Genomic DNA, 17163 nt, shown 5'->3' on the forward strand with positions numbered 1-17163 from the left:
GATGCCAAAAGGAAAAATTATCGATCACATTCTAAAGCCCAAGACTTCTCTTTGATTCCAAATCCTCTGAATCTCCTTTTCTCTTGATGTCCTTGTAAGACACTGCAAGAACAACACGCAGCTCTTCCCACTCCACCTCCGAGAAACAACGTCCTGTCAGACTGTCTCTGTTCAGACCGTCTCTGTTCAGACCGTCTCTGTTCAGACCGTCTCTGTTCAGACCCTGAGGGTACCCACTGAACCTGCCCAGGTCATTTGGAATAGTTGTGAACAAACATGAACAACTGGAGGAAACTGCTCGCCTGTTTCCTCTGGATAGTGTCACTGAATGGTGAGCTGTGTTTGTTTCCACGACAATCTCTCATGCATATTTCATAAATTCTGCTCAGGTTTTGGGCTCAGGTGGTGGAGAGCAACAAAAGACCATAAGGTTCAGAGCGCTCAAGGCATATGCAAAAGAAGACATATTGTGCTTGTTTCTTGTTTCAGATGTATAGTTATAATCCATGACACCCGTGGCTCATTATGTTATAATATGGACATTTTAAATCACTGATGAAGAAAATTGAACAGTTTAAATATATATTTTTCACAGATTTTGAGCAAGTATTTATTAGTAAAACTGTTTATATTCCAAGATTAAATTTGATCAAACAAATCTCAAAAATAGGATTTGACCAAAGTACGGTCAGTTACTAAAGCAATTTCAGGTTATGGCAAGAATCACACCACGTTGTTTTGTATTAGAGAAAGCAAGCAGCAGATGCCACCAGGCCATATCTGTAGAGACTAGAGAGTTGAGCCCACTCACAGTAAAAATTTTATTTTTTGTAGCAAAAATGCATATAAATTAATCAATGCAAGATAGAGAAATTTTAATGGCATACTGTGGAATATTCCAGGCAAAAGCAATAATCAGAATCAGCATAAAACAAAACATAATAACATAACAATGTATAACATGACAATAACATCTCTGAGAGACTTGGTGACCTCTACCAGGTTGCATAGTGCACTTTTAATATATTTTTTCAAGGAAGAGTAAGAAAGTTGATGCTTTCACTTTAACCTCCATACAATAGGGCTACATGGAGATAATTGAACTTCTTCCTCTCAAACTGTGAAAATATAGAGAAAAATATACATAAAATAAACATAAACATGTATACATCACAGCAACATGTATTTGGAAAAAACTAATGAGCATAACATAAACAGAGCAACTTTGGTTCTTGAAAGCAGTGATTTTAATGAATCAATTATCAAATAATCTACCAGCTCACATTTAATGTTGATGAAGGGATGGTAAAGATATGAAGATGAGATTTAGTTTTACTCAGCACAGTGTCAGGGTCTTCTGTCCAAAAAGAACCATTTTGTTTGTTGGTGTTTTCCCACCTCACCAGTTATTTTTCTTTCCCGACAATGCAATGTTATATGAATATGAAAAAAATATAATACACAGAATTCTACCTATATAACTGTGACAAGTGTTGCATTTACAGAAAGTTTACATACAGGACAGGTTAAACTCAATACGAAGAGAGTCCTTCAAAATAAGGTGCGCAAATTGAATCTCAGTTTATCTGAGTTTAGGGAAATAGGCTGTGTCATCTAAGAGGTCCAGTCTGACTCCAACGTACAGAGGCTGAGTGAAGGTGGTCTGGACTCTGTGGATGAGGCTCATGGTTTGGTCCTCAATGTTGTAAAATGCTAAAACCCCTGCACTGTGGTCCAGGTAAACCCCAATTCTTTTTGATACTGAGCATGATATTTTTGATTTAACACTGTGATGCCAAAAGGAACATTTATATGTATAACATTTTAAAGCCCAAGAATTCTTGTTGTATCCAAATTTACAATCCTCTGAATCTCCTTTTCTCTTGATGTCCTGGTAAGACACTGCAAGAACAACACGCAGCTTTTCCCACTTCACCTCCCAGTAACAGCGGCCTGTCAGACCGTCTCTGCTCAGGACCTGTTCGTACTCACTGAACCTGTCCAGATGATCGGGATAGATGTTAAGAAGCCTATAGTTCGCATTCATACGCATTATTTTCCTGTTTCCTTTGTGTAGTGTCATCATATTATAAACCGTGTTTGGGTCCAGGATGATCTCTCGTGCATAGTTCATAAACTCTGCTCTGGTTTTGGGCTCAGGTTGTGGAGGTCCTGGTTGAGGTCTGGTTGATGGTTGGCCTTGTGTAAAACCCTGTGAGATGTTCTGTAGTCCCTCTGTCAGAGTCGACTGGAGCAGGTCTGTGAGGGCGGTCACCGCTGATTTGGCCTGCTCAAAGTACCCCAGGGGCAGTGAGTATGTCCTGGGTGTGTGGGCAGAGGGAGGGAGGTGTCTCTGAAGCGTCTCTGGAGCCGCCTCAAAGAGAGTGTTCTTCAGCTCTGTTACCTCCAGCCCCAGTTGGTCATGGATCTGTTTCATTTTGGCCTCTTCTTTCTCCTGCAGAGTCCTGATATTTTGGGACACGTCACAGTGAACAGACTCCAGCACACGCACAAACGAACTGAAGCGCTCCTCACTGTGTTTAATTGTCTCATCAGCACAGCGCCTCAGGGACAGCGCCTCCTGCTGGAGCCTCTGCTGCTCTGCCTCTTTGACCTGAATGCTGTGCAGGATCTGCTGCCTCCAAGTCTCCGGGTCCATTGTGTTGTACTGGAATTCAGTCCTCATCTGCTCCACTAACTCTGCCACCATGGTGTTTACATGGAGCACAGGTCTGGGGCTGTGCACCTGTCTACACTGAGGGCAGGTGCACTGCACCTGTCGGTCCCAGTGGCTCTGAATACAGACTCTACAGTAGTTATGTCCACATGGAAGAGTGACCGGCTCCTTCAGCAGATCCAAACATATGGCACAGAAAAAGGCCTGTCTGTTGAGCTGAACAGCACCCTGCTCCATTTCTGCTTCAGATGAAAAAGTAAATGATGTTTCAGTTTTACAGAAAGAGAAGTGAGACCTGTGTGGGCAGAGTTGAGGAGGAGCAGGATCCGCCCTTTGGATTTGTGCCCAACAGAACTAGCAGAGACAATGAGTCAGAACAGACAGAACACTGCATTTTTAGTGGTAGGCAAAACACTTGAAAAACACTGAAAACCAAATCACACATTATATATACAGTAGCAGTCAAAAGTTTTGTTTTAGTTCAGTTCTGTATTAATAAATATTGTCCAATAAAATGCTGCGGCGTCATCTGAAACCAAGCAAACATATCTATGATTGTAGAGCACATGAGAAATTTTCCGGAAATTACAGCTCTTAAAATAAAACTCCAAACTACTCTCGCAAAAACTTGAATACAGTTTTTCTAATGCACCTGTGGTAGGATTCCCATATTGATTGACCCATGTACACACTGTACCAAAAGCTAAGTCGTGATCTATGGACATCCAGTCATTTTAATTGTTGAAAATGTACATCTATAATTTTATTGTGAATGTTCAAACCGGAAGTACTGCTCCATGATTTCATTTGACGAGACACCTGGTTGCTAAGGCCCCCTAGCAACAGTGTCACATGTAAATGCTATTGTTTACATATTTTTATTGTCTTAAAACATCCAAATAAGCATGTCAAATCCAAAAGTAACAAAGACCAATCCACTGGGCACGTCTAAAAAACCCAGAGAGAGAGTTAAACCGCTAAAGGTAAGAGAAACAACCGGAGAAAGCGAGTTAAAGTTACCGTGCAGTGTCCGTGGGAACCGCACGGCGAGCTGCTCACGGTGTCCGCCGGGAGAGAGCTCAGAGGCGGCCTCAGCGGGACCTAAAGCCGCTCCAAACTCCCAGAGGAGAACCAGAGCCGCCTCCACACCTCCTAAACCCGTCACCCAGCGCTGTGATGCAAAAACTGGGAACAAAAAGCCGAGAATTCCCGATAAACAAACCGCTGAAACGAAATGCAGCCAGCAGAGGGCGCAAGATCAGGGTCAACTCTCATCTACGAGGCACAGGTGAGAAGTCCAGGTTTATTTTATTATTTAATTATTTTGGACTGTCACTTATAAGATTTTCTGTTTAGGCTATTTAAAGTTGCACTGTGTAACTTTTCTTGTGGAAGTGAATCACTATGGGTCCAACAATTCCATGGATATTACTTTCCATAGCCATAAAAAAAAAAAAAAGAAAAACAAAAAAACGTGTATATTTAATGCCCTACAGTGGAACATTCCATCCAGGCAAAGCTATAACACCATGGAGACAAGCAGGTGCAGAAAAAAGGTACGTAGTGCACCTTTAAAAGAGGCTTTACTTTCATTCTGTACAATCCAATCCAGTCCAATTTATTTATATAGCTCAAATGATAAACAAAACAGTCCTGCACAAAACAAATAAAACATAACCAATAGAAATATAAAAATAAAGCTCAACTTGACTCCACTAGTCATCTTTAAGACAATAAAACTAGTAAAATCAAATAAGAGCAAGAATGCCGATAAATAATAAATAGATAAATAAAAAATAAATAAAAGACACAGAGGACCACACAACTCACGCTGTGTTAAAAGCCAGAGAGTAAAAGTGGGTCTTAAGACGAGACTTAAAACACAAACACAAATAACTTTTAACAAGTTAACAACAATTTTGACAACAAACAAAAACTGTAGCTTATTCTAATCTTGATTGTAGGCTGCAGTACGTTCATGAGTTAGAGCTGTACGAGTATTAGAAGGATGATTACTAAATGTAAAAGTAAAGACTGCCCTCTACTGGGAATGACCAAACATTAACATATTGGCCTAATATGGTTATGGAACCATACAAAAAGGAAAAACAACAACAACAAAAAATAGTTAGCCTGAATGTATCCTTGGTTTGTTCGTTTTTCTTCATTATTTTATTGATGCTGTGCAGTGACATCATGCGGGGGGTGTTCTGCGTGTATGTCTATGTTGCGTCTATTTAGCAAACACAACCAAACAAGTTTTAAGATTGTCTGAAATCTCAAGAAAATAAACAAAATGGATTTAAGCAACACAAGAACAGTTGAGCTCTCTTACGACTGTGTTATTTGTGATGGACTTGTTTAGCAGTACAAGACTTACATTTAGATTTAGACTTAAACTTTATTGATCCACAAGGGAAATTATTTAGACACAGTGGCTTCACACATCACAATATAATATAATAACAAAGAGATAAAATATAAATGGTAACGATAAATTCTAAATAAGCAGCAAAAAAGAGCAAGAGACAGGTCTCAGATAAGGTGAAATTATATAAATGTAAATGTACAAGTCAAAATAAAATACAAAAATTGGAAGACAGTGCAACAACGATATGATGACTGACCAGACATAGGGTGAGTGAGTTGTTGTCAGTGGCGGGGTTAGCAGTTTTGGGGCCCTAGGCGAACTTGAGTTTGTGGCCCTCATTATAATGCACAGTTTTTAAGTTTTGTTTTGTTTTTTTAATATATTTATTGTCTGTTTTTTCCCCATTGTTCTTGAGACACGCACATCTCTATTTATTTGAATTATGATGGATTGGAAACTTGTCTTATTAGTTTGATCATCTACTAGATAACCAGAACTGAAAGTAGTTTTATTTTTTTGCTAGTACAATTACATGTTTGTTTTCATCCATTAAATTATGATTATGATTATTTTTCTTATGATTATTGTTTAAAAGTAAACTACTCTCTTTTAATGCCATATTGAGAGAAAATCAAATCACTCTGAGGCCTTGGACAGTAGTGGCACTGAGGGCAATTGGTTGGGGGCCCCTCCAGGTTTGGGGGCCCGAGGCAGCTGCTTACTTTTGCCTAATGGTAGCGCAGCCTGTGGTTGTTGTACAGTAGTAGGGAGTATTATCTGTTGCATAAGGGTGAGTAGTTGTAGTCCTGTATCTCTCGCAATTTGAGCTGAGCTGTAGGAGCCTGATGGAGTATTACCTCCTCTGTCCCTCTGTATTCTGATGCAGTGGGTGAGTTTTTTTTTTTTTTTTTTTTTTTTTTTTTTACAGTTGTAGGGAGTATTATCTCCGTTGTCCCTCTTTAGTCCGGTGCAGTGGGTGAGCAGGAGTGTCCGTGACGGGGAGCAGTTTGTCCAGTGTCCTCTTGTCCCTCACTGTGACAAACGTCTCCAGCTCACGGCCGATCACGTGACCAGCTTTACGGATCAGCTTGTCAATCCGCCCAAAGTCAACTCGCCTGTTGTAGTTCCAGCTCAGTCAGGTCTTGTGGTCAAATTGTGCTAAAATAAAGCCTAAAAAAAATAAACTCAAACAAAGCCTCAGACAGTGCAGTGCCTACAGTTAGCATCACACCCCAAAGGAATGTTGACATCAGCTGCAAAATATCAATTAACCTAAACAGAGATTCTTCAATTTCTCATTTTGAAAACCTTTGCAAATTAAATTACTAGAAATACTTAGTGAAACTCTTGCATGAAAATGATAATAAAATGTTTTGTTTTAGTCACGCAGCGTTCACGGTGATATGCCCCGACCCAAAGAAGAGGCTGGAGATACAGAAAAGTGAGTTGTTATGAATAGATGTGTATGTTTTTCTACTAAAAAATATATTTAATTGTTGATATTTTTACGTGATCTGATTGGTTGAGCAGAGGCAGAGGCGGAGCTTACTGCCCTGGAGGAACTGCGAGTATCAAAACACACAGCCTACGTCTCCATTAACCCCAGTGCTGTGGGTAAGCATTCACACATTTACTATTATAGATCCTCTTTATAAGTTACATTACATTTATGAATAAAAATGACTTAAAAAGACTTCGTTAAACTCACGTTGATCTGATTGAATGTTGTTTTTCTATTCTAATCTTCTATTCTGTTATAATATTGTAAATAACTCTTAATATCACCAAATTATGTCATGCGAAAGTGTAAAATGTGTCTTATTTTTGGTGTTGCGTGACAGGAGGGTGTCTTAGTTTGGAGGAGGTTCGACAAAAACAACAACAGGAAATGACACGGGCAAAGAGGAAACCCAAACAGGTGAGATTCCCGGTCAAACTTAAACCTGTAAACAAATTATACGGACCTTAAAACAATTCAAGAGATTTGCTTTCTGTAAGTTGTGCATGCATTTATCATAACATGTTAAAGATTTGGAGAGATTTATATCGTTTTTCCTTGTTTTTTTGTTTTGTTTTTTCAGATAAAACAGCATTTGATCGTCCAGACAAGATAACATTTCTGCTGACAATAACTCCTTTCACCAGACATCACGTTCTTCCACCCAAATAACACAGTTTCTTTAACTAGATAAAGTTGCTTTTATATTCAAAACATTTTACTGTGAGCAGGGTCGCCACTTCTCAGATCCGACCTGTAACTTGGTCAGGAAAATAGACAGACAGAGGTGGGACCAAGTCGTACTTTTGCGAGTCTCAAATAAGTCTCAAGTCTTTGACCTCAAGTCCGAGTCAAGTTCCAAGTCAAAGACAGGCAAGTCCAAGTCAAGTCTAAGTCGTCTGCTTTAAGGTGCAGGTCATTTCAAGTCTTTAAACCAAAGTACCAAATATAGCTTTGTTTTTTGCAATTTATATGAATTTTAAACTAAACTGTACTTAAATAGTCATGGTATATTTAGATATGAGGGTCAGTCCGTATGAAATCAGATGCACTTCCCTATGAGCCATCTCAGATTTGGCTGGAAAAAAAAATTTAAAATTCTAAAACCACCAAATGAAAGAATCTCAAATTTTAGCTCAATCACTTGAGTCGTTGCTGAGTTATGGCCTGTGATGATGGGCCTCAAAAACTTGAAAAAGAAAATTGAGTGGCATCTAAATGTGAGATTTTAGGGGCCACAGCTCTAAATTCTGTCAAACATGATGGCTTCTCATAGGGGAGATTCCTTGGTGATTTTAAATTTGCCAAATCTGATTTCATATGGACTGACCCATGAGTATTTATATAACAGTTGTAGAAATGCCAGTTTTTCCTTTTCAAATGTTTTGACAAGATCTTGGTGTGGATTATTTTGATCAGAATAGAAAGAATTTAGATTTAAAAGTGCTTCATATCAGTTTTTTGTCATGTCGTCTGCACTGAGATGGATCATGTTCTCTGTAGTTCCCTCTGTTCTACTCTACTGTACTTTATATTACTGTGTTGAACTGTATTATACTGTAGTACATTTGAGTATCACAGTACTTCAGTTCCATCCACAGTAACAGCAACATATTCCAGTTCGTTCCCTTAAAATTCAGCATCACACATGTCAATTGTAAAGAGAAAAGTATTTTCTAAAAACATATATCTTTTTAGAAGAAGCATCATGTCTTCTTAAGTCTCAGGCCTCAAGTCCAAGTCAAGTCCCAAGTCATTGATGTTCAAGTCCAAATCGAGTCCCAAGTCTTAGTCCATTTTATGAAGTCAAGTCTCAAGTTCTAAAAATAGTGACTCAAGTCTGACTCGAGTCCAGGTCTCGACTTACAAGTCCCCACGTCTGGAAATAGATTAGCTTATTTGGAATACTGTGGGAAATTTTGGTAAAGCTATAATGTCTCCACTAGGGTGACAAGGTTTTCAAAACTGAAAACTGGGACACACTCGGGTTGAGATTGTTGGTATAAATAAAATTGTGAAAAGAACTCTAGTCTAACATTGTGTATTCTTGTGTCAGTCAATAATCTGAGGGATTTCTGATGCTGCATTTTTTGCTTTATGGTCATTTGCAAACACAGAGTACTGTATTTTGGCAAAACAAATAATAATTTATGGTCCTCTTTACTGTTGGTGAGGATCAGATTAGTCAAAAATTGTGATAGTCCAGTTTTGGTTCTGGTTTAGAGTTGATATAGTCCTGGTTTAGATCAAACTGGTCAAAAATAGGGACACCTGGAACATTTCTTGTATAAAACTGGAATAAATCGCTCATTTTGTATAAATCTTCTGGGACAGAGAACACAGGGCTCAAAACTGGGACTGTCCCGGGTAAATTGGGACGTCTGCCCTAGTCTCCACAAGACAAGCAGATGGCAGACACTCCACCAGAAAAGTTACTTAGTGCGTCTTTATGTTATCCTTTAATAGGCTACTGCGTGTCTGCTTATCTGTGTTCGTCCAGCAGAGGGCGCTTCCTGACTGTCATTCTGCAGGTGCACGCTAAAGGGAGGTGACCGCTCAGTAAATTACGGTCCCAAAATTGCCCTGTCCCAAAATGACAACATGGTGTCACTGGTAAAACGCGTGCTGGAGAAACAGCGGTCGGTCCATCTCCCCCCGCGCTTTGAGAAATAAAGGTCATTTTAAACACGCTGAGCGACTGAAGTGTTTTTGTTTTTGTTACACGTAAAGTCAGGGCACGAGCACGGTAACGCGCACGTAAATGTCAGAGTCGTGCTTCTTCGGTCCTTGGCATATATTATTAAAATGTCATACTGGGTGACTGGAGCAGCTGTCTGCGCATGCTCCTGACACACTGCACCGTCCTTCGCCTTTGTAGTTGTTTTGGACGGCCATGTTTGTAGTCCAAAAGAAAACGATCGTGACGACTGTGGTGCGTTCAGGGATCGCGTTTAGTAGGCTACGGTGTAAGTTACCTGTGTGCTGTTTGTACCAGTGTTTAAATACACAGAAACTACTGCTTTAAAATTTAAGTATATTCTAATTACCAAATGTATATGACGATAAAAAATAATTTCAAGGAGGGTTACTGTAAAACTTCACATTAAAGGAACTGTTGCTTTCTACAGTGTATTTGCACTCATTAAAATGTAAAACACCTTATTTTTGTATAGTGTTGTATTTACGTTTATTGCACATTTAAGCAAAGTAATTAAACAATATAAATAATAATGGGGGAACACAGTAAACAAAAAACAAGCTAACAAACACATAATTGGCGGTACTTTGCCACGAAATATCAGAAAGGTAAATTCCCAAATATAGAACCTTAGACTTAGACAAACTTTATTGATCTACAAAGGAAATTATTTGAACACAGTAGCTCAAACATCACAATATAATATAATAACAAAGAGTAAAAATATAAATGGTAATAATAAATTCTAAGTAGTAAAAAAGAGCAAGAGACTGATGTAAAATAAGGCATAATTATATACATTTAAATGTACAAGTCAAAATGTATTATTATTTTTTAAAGTAGTAAAATTAAAAAAAAATTCCGCTATATAGAAGAGGTCATAGGAAGACAGTGCAATGATATGATTATTGACAGAACATAGAGTTATCTGTTACATTACGATAAGTTGTGTACAGTTGTAGGGAGTATCTGTCATATAAGGGTGAGTTGTACAGTTGTAGGGAGTATTATCTACTACATAAGGGTGGGTTGTTGTACAGTTGTAGGGAGTATTATCTGTTATGTAAGGGGGAGGTGTCTCACAGTCGTAGGGAGTATTATCTCATATAAGGGTGAGTTGTACAGTTGTAGGGAGTATTCTCAGTTAATTAAGGGTGAGTTGCCACACAGTTGTAGGGAGTATTATATGTTACATAAGGGTCAGTTGTTATACAGTTGTAGGGAGTATTATCCGTTACATAAGGGTAAGTTGTCGTACAGTTGTAGGGAGTATTATCCGTTACATAAGGGTGAGTTGTGGTACAGTTGTAGGGAGTATTATCCGTTACATAAGGGTAAGTTGTCGTACAGTTGTAGGGAGTATTATCTGTCACATAAGGGTGAGCTGTACAGTTGTAGGGAGCATTATCCATCACATAAAGGTAAGCTGTACAGTTGTAGGGAGTATTATAGTATGAATGTAGTATATCTCTGTATCTCTCACTGTTTGAGCGGAGCTGTAGGAGCCTGTTGGAAAATAATCATTTTCACTATCATTTTTATTTTTCACTAGACCCAAGACCACGCTATATTACAACAAAACTCTGTAGTTGAACAATATTAAATTTTATCTGCCCATCTGTATTAAATCACAATTGCTTATAGATTAGATCAGATAAATTAGATATTCTTGCTTTCTTTACTTTTAGTGACTGAGCGCTGATTTTCGTGGTGTCTTGATTATTTCCGAGGGTCCGTGAAGAGGCGCAGATCTTTGTGCGAGCGGAGCCGAGCGGTCGCAGTTAGCAAAGGGACCGTACAGCAACACAGCGCCGAGACACGGGGGGAAAAAAAAACCCACAAAACGAACCGGAGACACACCGAGAACGACCCGGCGACCGCAATAACACCGATATCAAGGCGACAGAGGCGGGATTAAAATGGTAAGAGCGCGTTTCGTACCAGATATGCGCCCGATGTTTCCAATGACTCTCGTGCTAAGAGCTAACCCGCTAATGCTACCTTTAGCGGACTGTTTTCCTGACTCATTATTGAGAAGCCATTTTACAGCAGCGGCTCAATCCTTGCTCTCTCGACTAACCCCACACTGTAACCGTAAATATATAGTGACAGCGGTGTACAGACCGGAGTTATTTCGGGTTTTGATCGCCCGATGGCTCGCTTGGTTGTGACTAAAACAAGTCTTGGTGAAAGCAGCAGCAGCAGCCGTGTTAGCCGTGTGCTAACTCAGTGGCGTAAGGCAATTACATTCAAGGGGCCCCACAGCTAACCACACAAAACATACAAAGCAACATTATACCTACCGAAAACCTGCCTTATGACCACCTATTTATGATTTATTCTACCTGTAATCGCTGCTAATTTTATCACCAATGTTTTCCTCGTGCGTACAATCCTGGGCTGTATTGATTGGAGACATTAGATGGTTTTCAATTATTGATTAGGTTAGGATGAGCAGGTTTTCAAAATAAAAAAACTCACACATCCCTGGTTTGGGTTGGTTTGTAATGATAAAATTGTGAAACGAGTGTGTAATTAAGCGAAATTGTCATGCAATCGGCACTAATGTGAGTATGAGTGTGCAAAAATATAGAAATATCGATATATCATATCGTTTAATGTGATGATACAGTATCGATATCGTGGGCTACTGTTTCGAGTATTTTTTTGGTATATTTTACTAAATTATTTTGTTACAGAGCTGCAGTTTTGTTGTTTGTTTAGAGGAAGTAAACTCGTTTATGCAACACATTTGATATTTTCAATGTTTTGATAATTAAAATGTTTGTGTTTCATATGAACTTTGCACAAGAAGTGGTTTAACAAAGACTTTTAGTGTCATAGACATGATTTAGCCTTTATTTTTTATTGAACTGTATCGAATCAATTTGAAATATATTGTATCGAATCGAAAGTGCACTGTATCGAGGTATGTATTGTATCTGCAACTTCTTAATGATACCCAGCCCGACTTATTACCACCTATTTCTGACTTATTCTACCTGTAATCGCTGCTAATTTTATCACCAATGTTTTCCTCATGCGTACAATCTTGGGCTGTACTGATGGGAGACATTAGATGGTTTTCAATTATTGATTAGGTTAGGGTGACTAGATTTTATATAAAATAATAAAAACTGGGAAAATAAAAAACTGGGATATAACTCATTTGGGTTGCTTGGTAATAATAAAATTGTGAAACGAGTGCGTAATTAAAGGAAATTGTCACGCACATGGCACTAATGTGAGTCAGTATAGTCACATTTTCTTGTGTTTTGGTGATTTTTACTTTTTACTAGGGCTGGTATCATTAAGAAGTGGCCGATACGATACATAGGTCACAATACGATACATATCTCGATACAGAGCGCTTTTGATTCGATACGATATATTTCAAAACAATTCGATAAAGTTCAATAAAAATAATGTCTAAAATCATGACTGTGATACTAAAAGTCTTTGTTAAACCACTTCTTGTGCAAAGTTAATATGAAACACAAACATTTTAATCATCAAAACAATGAAAAAATAAAAATATGTCGCATAAACATGTTGGCTTCCTCTAAACAAGCAACAAAACTGTAGCATTGTAACAAAATTATTTAGTAAAATATACCAAAAAATACTCTTGGTGATGTATAGATACTGTATCATCACATTAATCAATACGATATTTGATATTTTTGCGCATCCCTACTCTTTACTGTTGGCAGGTGTCAAATTTGTCAAAAAAATAGGGACACCTGGGACATTTCTTAAATAAAAATGGGACAAATCAATTGTTTTGTGTAAATCTGCTTGGACAGGGGACACAGGACTCAAAACTGGGACTGTCCTGGGTAAATACAGACGTCTGGTCACCATAGTTTAAATTAAAATTAAGGTTTGTTGTCTCTTGGTGTGATTTACCTACGTTTTAAATGTAATATAATAATAATGACCATGCTTGTGTACTAAGTGCTGTGCTGATTACCCAACAAGTTAAAGTAGGGCAAATCTTCAATTTAGTTCTTAAAACAAACTTTATTGATCCACAAGGGAAATTATTTGGACGCAGTAGCTCGCACATCACAATAAAATATAATAACAAAGAGTAAAAAGGATATATAAATGGTAATAACAAATTCTGAATAAGTAGCAAAAAAGAGCAAGAGACAGTTGTCAGATAAAGCATGTTTATATAAATGTAAATGTAAAAGTCAAAATAACATAGAAAAATAAGTAATAAAATCTCAGCTATATATAGGAGGTCATAAGTGAGATGTATGTTTACAAATATTGCTCGCGGTGACACATATAACTCGGGTTATTATTGTATTCACTGCCAAACGAGTTAAATCGCCTCAGGTATGAGTTGGCCTACATTGACTGCTGCTGAAATGTTTATTATCGAGCTGGGTGTTGATTACAGATAAATCGATCGATGGTAATGGTTGGAAATGTCTCGCAAATGCTGAAGGGTTGATCACTAAAGTTATTTCGTTGTCACATTATTTACGTCTGTATTTGTAATCTCTTATTTTGTCAGTTTAGCTTTTGACAACATGGATTCCTATTTAATGTTTCTTTTTAGAGTCTCTTTTATTCTTTTGGTATTGTTGGTTGGTGGTTTTAATATATACTAGATTATCAATGTGATCATTGTAGTCTGTTTATTTTTACTCGTTTGTCAGGCTCAATGTTAGAACTGTACTCGAAAAATCATTACGCCAATATATCATGACAAAATTCTTGGCAATAAATTAGGGATGGGACAAGATCTCGTATTTCAAGATCTCGCAAGACAGACTTTCCACAAGATTGTGCGCGCAGGAGACAGATTATCTTTTTTTATTTTTTTTACTTTTGCATTGGAGCAAAAACGTAAAGTTGCGTTTCTTGATAAGCTGTAATTCCAAAAAAAAACAATGACGTAATACAAAAAATATAAAATAACATGAATCATAAAGGGTGAGGCCAAAATTGTGACCTGAATATCTGAACTCACAAAATATATTTATTATGATGTATGTTAAAATCTCATCTTGTTGAAATTGGGTCTCGTCACACTTCTACAGTCCATGCATCGATACAGAAAGGCGTATTGTTCTTAAATGACGTTAATTCCGTATAAATCGCAGAGTTATTCAATGTCTGCTTAACTACCTGCAGACTTTTGTGTTAAGGCTTAATCTGTTGATCTGAAAAAGCGAGTTTTCCATGAAGTAATCGTTCGTCTAATATTAAGAGCACTGTGAACATGAAATTTCAATGTATTTTGTTACTCTACATAATGAAAATGTCAACTTTTAAGACCATTATTTAAGGATACTGGTACTTGGCAATGGCTAAAACTATTATCAAAACTAGATCCACATTTGAGAAAGTATTGATACTGGAAAAAGCCACACTCACAGGACAGAAATGATGCTTTCCTGAATAACTTTAGAATGATCTTGAGCTGTTTCCGAACAAGTATAAGCGCACGAAGACTATTATACGCCCATGAATTACACAGATATAAGACCACATGGTAATATAAAAGAAAGTACTATGATTTAATCTTGAAAAATCACATTCAGTTGTCCAAATAAAGAGTTTTTATTATGATTGTGGTATCAGAATCAGTATTGAGTCTCATCTTTTGTATCAACGTCCAGTTTTACAATCGTGACAACCACAATTCTTTTCCCAATTCTGAGTGCTGGAAACCTGAAGAAATGCCCATTTTAAACCCCTTTTGTTGTCTAAATCAAACCATTACATCTCTCTTGTTATGCTAAAGTTAAATAGAACACCCCATGCCTGCGAGCCGACTAATAACAAAGCACTGGATATAGTTACTTTAGGCCCCCTCAGGCTTGACTTTTACAAATGCACTTTTCTGGGACAGGGCGAAGCTGGTGATGCGTTCGAGGCCACAGGACGTTATTGCCTCGCATTACTCTTCTCCATTACCTCGTCTGACCCCCTTCAGGTGCGCGAATAAATGTGGGAAAAGTCGGGCGGCGAGATCAAGTCTGTAGGAGTGTTGTCTAAATAATTCTAGACTTTACTGTGACCATTCAAATATAATGGATCTTGCAGCTCTAATGGCAAGTATCTTACCATTTATCTTAATATTTTTACTAAATGGGATCGACTGCAGGGCTGAAGAAGACTAAAGAAATTCTTGATTGACTAAAGACACGTCCTGCAGATCGATTAGTCTGATAAAAAAAAAAGGGGGGGCGTGACAAAAAAAAATCTCTCAAAACTATTACGTATCTCTATATGTCTGACCCGAATTGCACTCAGGACACTTCACTTGCAGGGGGAGTTTGTACAAAAACAACTATTTATGCACAAAAAAGCACTAGGAAACAATCTATTTACATAAAGACAGATTAAACGTGTGAATTTAATCTGCCGTTTTACAAATAAATGTCAAAAAATACCTCACTCACTCACTAACGTCTCCTTTCTGCTGTTGTCCAACTGATGCATAAATCCTTATAATCTAAATAAAGCGATTAGTCGACCAAGACACATTTTTATCAACTAAAATCAACCGATTAATCGATTACAGGACTACAGCCTTAATTGTCTACAGTAGAATAACTTTGGTTTCAATTAGGGTTGTTCCAAAACTGATACCGGTTTTGGCGAAAGCTCCAATAGCGTAAATTTTTGGGTACTTTGTAAGATCAAATCACCAATCTGATACCACTCTGTTTTCTTTTAGTTTTCTATTTTCTATGTTTTCTATTTTCCACAGTGAGGGCTTGTAGACGGGAGAGCAGGTTAAATAAATTGTGGAGACTCTACAGACTCTGAAAACATGCTCATAATAACAGAAAAGACATTTGTTTTACCTCTTTGATGCCTCATTTAGACTTTAGTGTGGACGCTGAACTTAATAAAAGAAAAAAAAAACTGCGCAGCCCGACAACAGCGGCAACAACAGTGGAATAACTTTATTTACTTTTTTTACAGATCTCACTGTTGGTTTCATCCACGCACCACGGTAGAAAGTAACGAATTTGAAAAGTAAAAACGCTTATCCAGATCATTACATATTTGACTCTCAAAATCTAATTTATTCTTCTAGATTTTCTTTCTAGAGTTTAGACTTTGACCAACTTTATTGATCCACAAGCGAAATTATTTGGACACAGTCGCTCACGCATCACAAATAAAGAGTAAAAAATAAAAATGGTAATAATAAATTCTGAATAATTAGTAAAAAAAGAGCAAGAGACTGGTGTCAAATATTGCAAAAATATATAAATGTAAAGGTACAAGTCAAAATAAAATAGAAAATTAAGTAATAAAATGTAAAATCTCAGTTATATTCAAGAGTTCAAGACAGTGCAACAATGATGTGATGATTGAAAGGACATAGATTTATTCGTTACAGAAATAGTCTTTTAGTAGATTTATTTATTGCTCTAGTGCAGCCTTGGTCTATTTCACACATGTGTAGTATCGGACTGGTATCGGTATCTAAGGCTCGGATCGGATCCCCAAAAAATGGTATCAGAACAACACTGGTTTATATTTAACTCTTTACTACAACAGGAACTTAAACCCGGTCCAGTGTGTCATGTGAGTCTATCATAACGTGAGCCTATCGTAATTTCCTCCCTCGTTTTAACCTTGATCCCACTGCGCTCTGGTCGCTCTGGTTTGCAGGCGTAGTTGGAGTTCTAATCTTTTTGGGTTATTAGGTCAATTGAATTTCCTTTTATCTAACAAAACAAGAATCCAGGTTAATCCATCCATAACAACTTATTACAGTTAAAGGTGCACGCCGCAGCTTTTCTGTTTGAGGTGAAAAGGGACACAAGATATGAGAAAAAATGATCTTGTGAGATTTTTTCCACGTGTTTAGATTTGGATTAGATTAAAAAGGGTTGCATCTCTTACAGTTCTGAAAAGCAGCACTAGAGAGGAAACAA

At 37.6% G+C, this 17163-nt stretch overlaps 3 protein-coding genes across 4 annotated transcripts in view; 2 read left to right on the plus strand and 1 right to left on the minus strand.

The window, feature by feature from the left end:
• Nucleotides 1-1582: 1582 nt before the first annotated feature.
• Nucleotides 1583-2914, minus strand: LOC110158328 (E3 ubiquitin-protein ligase TRIM39-like). Its single transcript, XM_020922787.2, has 2 exons — nucleotides 1861-2914; nucleotides 1583-1761 (listed from the first exon to the last, which is right to left on the minus strand). The coding sequence occupies exons 1-2, from the start codon at nucleotides 2912-2914 to the stop codon at nucleotides 1583-1585; spliced, it is 1233 nt and encodes a 410-aa protein (XP_020778446.2).
• Nucleotides 2915-3532: 618 nt separating this feature from the next.
• zgc:194621 (uncharacterized protein LOC795037 homolog) lies at nucleotides 3533-7770 on the plus strand. Of its 2 annotated transcripts, none has more exons than XM_020922786.2 (5): nucleotides 3533-3965; nucleotides 6431-6489; nucleotides 6579-6662; nucleotides 6890-6966; nucleotides 7130-7770. In XM_020922786.2, exons 1-5 carry the CDS (start codon nucleotides 3583-3585, stop codon nucleotides 7160-7162), a joined length of 636 nt encoding a protein of 211 aa, XP_020778445.2. In that variant the 5' UTR covers nucleotides 3533-3582; the 3' UTR covers nucleotides 7163-7770. The 2 variants fall into 2 exon arrangements, with proteins under 2 accessions (XP_020778445.2, XP_055006998.1); XM_055151023.1 differs by having other exon boundaries at nucleotides 6579-6658.
• A 3233-nt stretch (nucleotides 7771-11003) lies between these two features.
• LOC110158319 (cullin-1) overlaps nucleotides 11004-17163 on the plus strand; it is a 46558-nt gene continuing 40398 nt past the window's right edge. Inside the window, exon 1 of the mRNA XM_020922777.2 lies at nucleotides 11004-11166. The gene's annotated coding sequence lies outside the window, so the exon portion shown is untranslated. The remainder of the gene's footprint in view (nucleotides 11167-17163) is intronic.

The sequence above is a fragment of the Boleophthalmus pectinirostris genome, unplaced genomic scaffold (genome assembly GCF_026225935.1).
Source record: "Boleophthalmus pectinirostris isolate CB_2022bp ecotype Guang Dong unplaced genomic scaffold, ASM2622593v1 HiC_scaffold_15, whole genome shotgun sequence".
Classification (NCBI taxonomy): Eukaryota; Metazoa; Chordata; class Actinopteri; order Gobiiformes; family Gobiidae; genus Boleophthalmus; species Boleophthalmus pectinirostris.

Bases quoted from the DNA above. Each gene is read 5' to 3' on its own strand.
- LOC110158328 (XM_020922787.2), bottom strand. From the start codon at position 2,914: ATGGAGCAGGGTGCTGTTCAGCTCAACAGACAGGCCTTTTTCTGTGCC. The intron at 1,762-1,860 runs GTAAATTTGGAT...TATCATGCTCAG, and splicing joins AAAAGGAGATTCAGAGGATT to TATCAAAAAGAATTGGGGTT.
- zgc:194621 (XM_020922786.2), top strand. From the start codon at position 3,583: ATGTCAAATCCAAAAGTAACAAAGACCAATCCACTGGGCACGTCTAAA. The intron at 3,966-6,430 runs GTGAGAAGTCCA...GTTTTGTTTTAG, and splicing joins CTCTCATCTACGAGGCACAG to TCACGCAGCGTTCACGGTGA. The intron at 6,490-6,578 runs GTGAGTTGTTAT...TTGGTTGAGCAG, and splicing joins GAGGCTGGAGATACAGAAAA to AGGCAGAGGCGGAGCTTACT.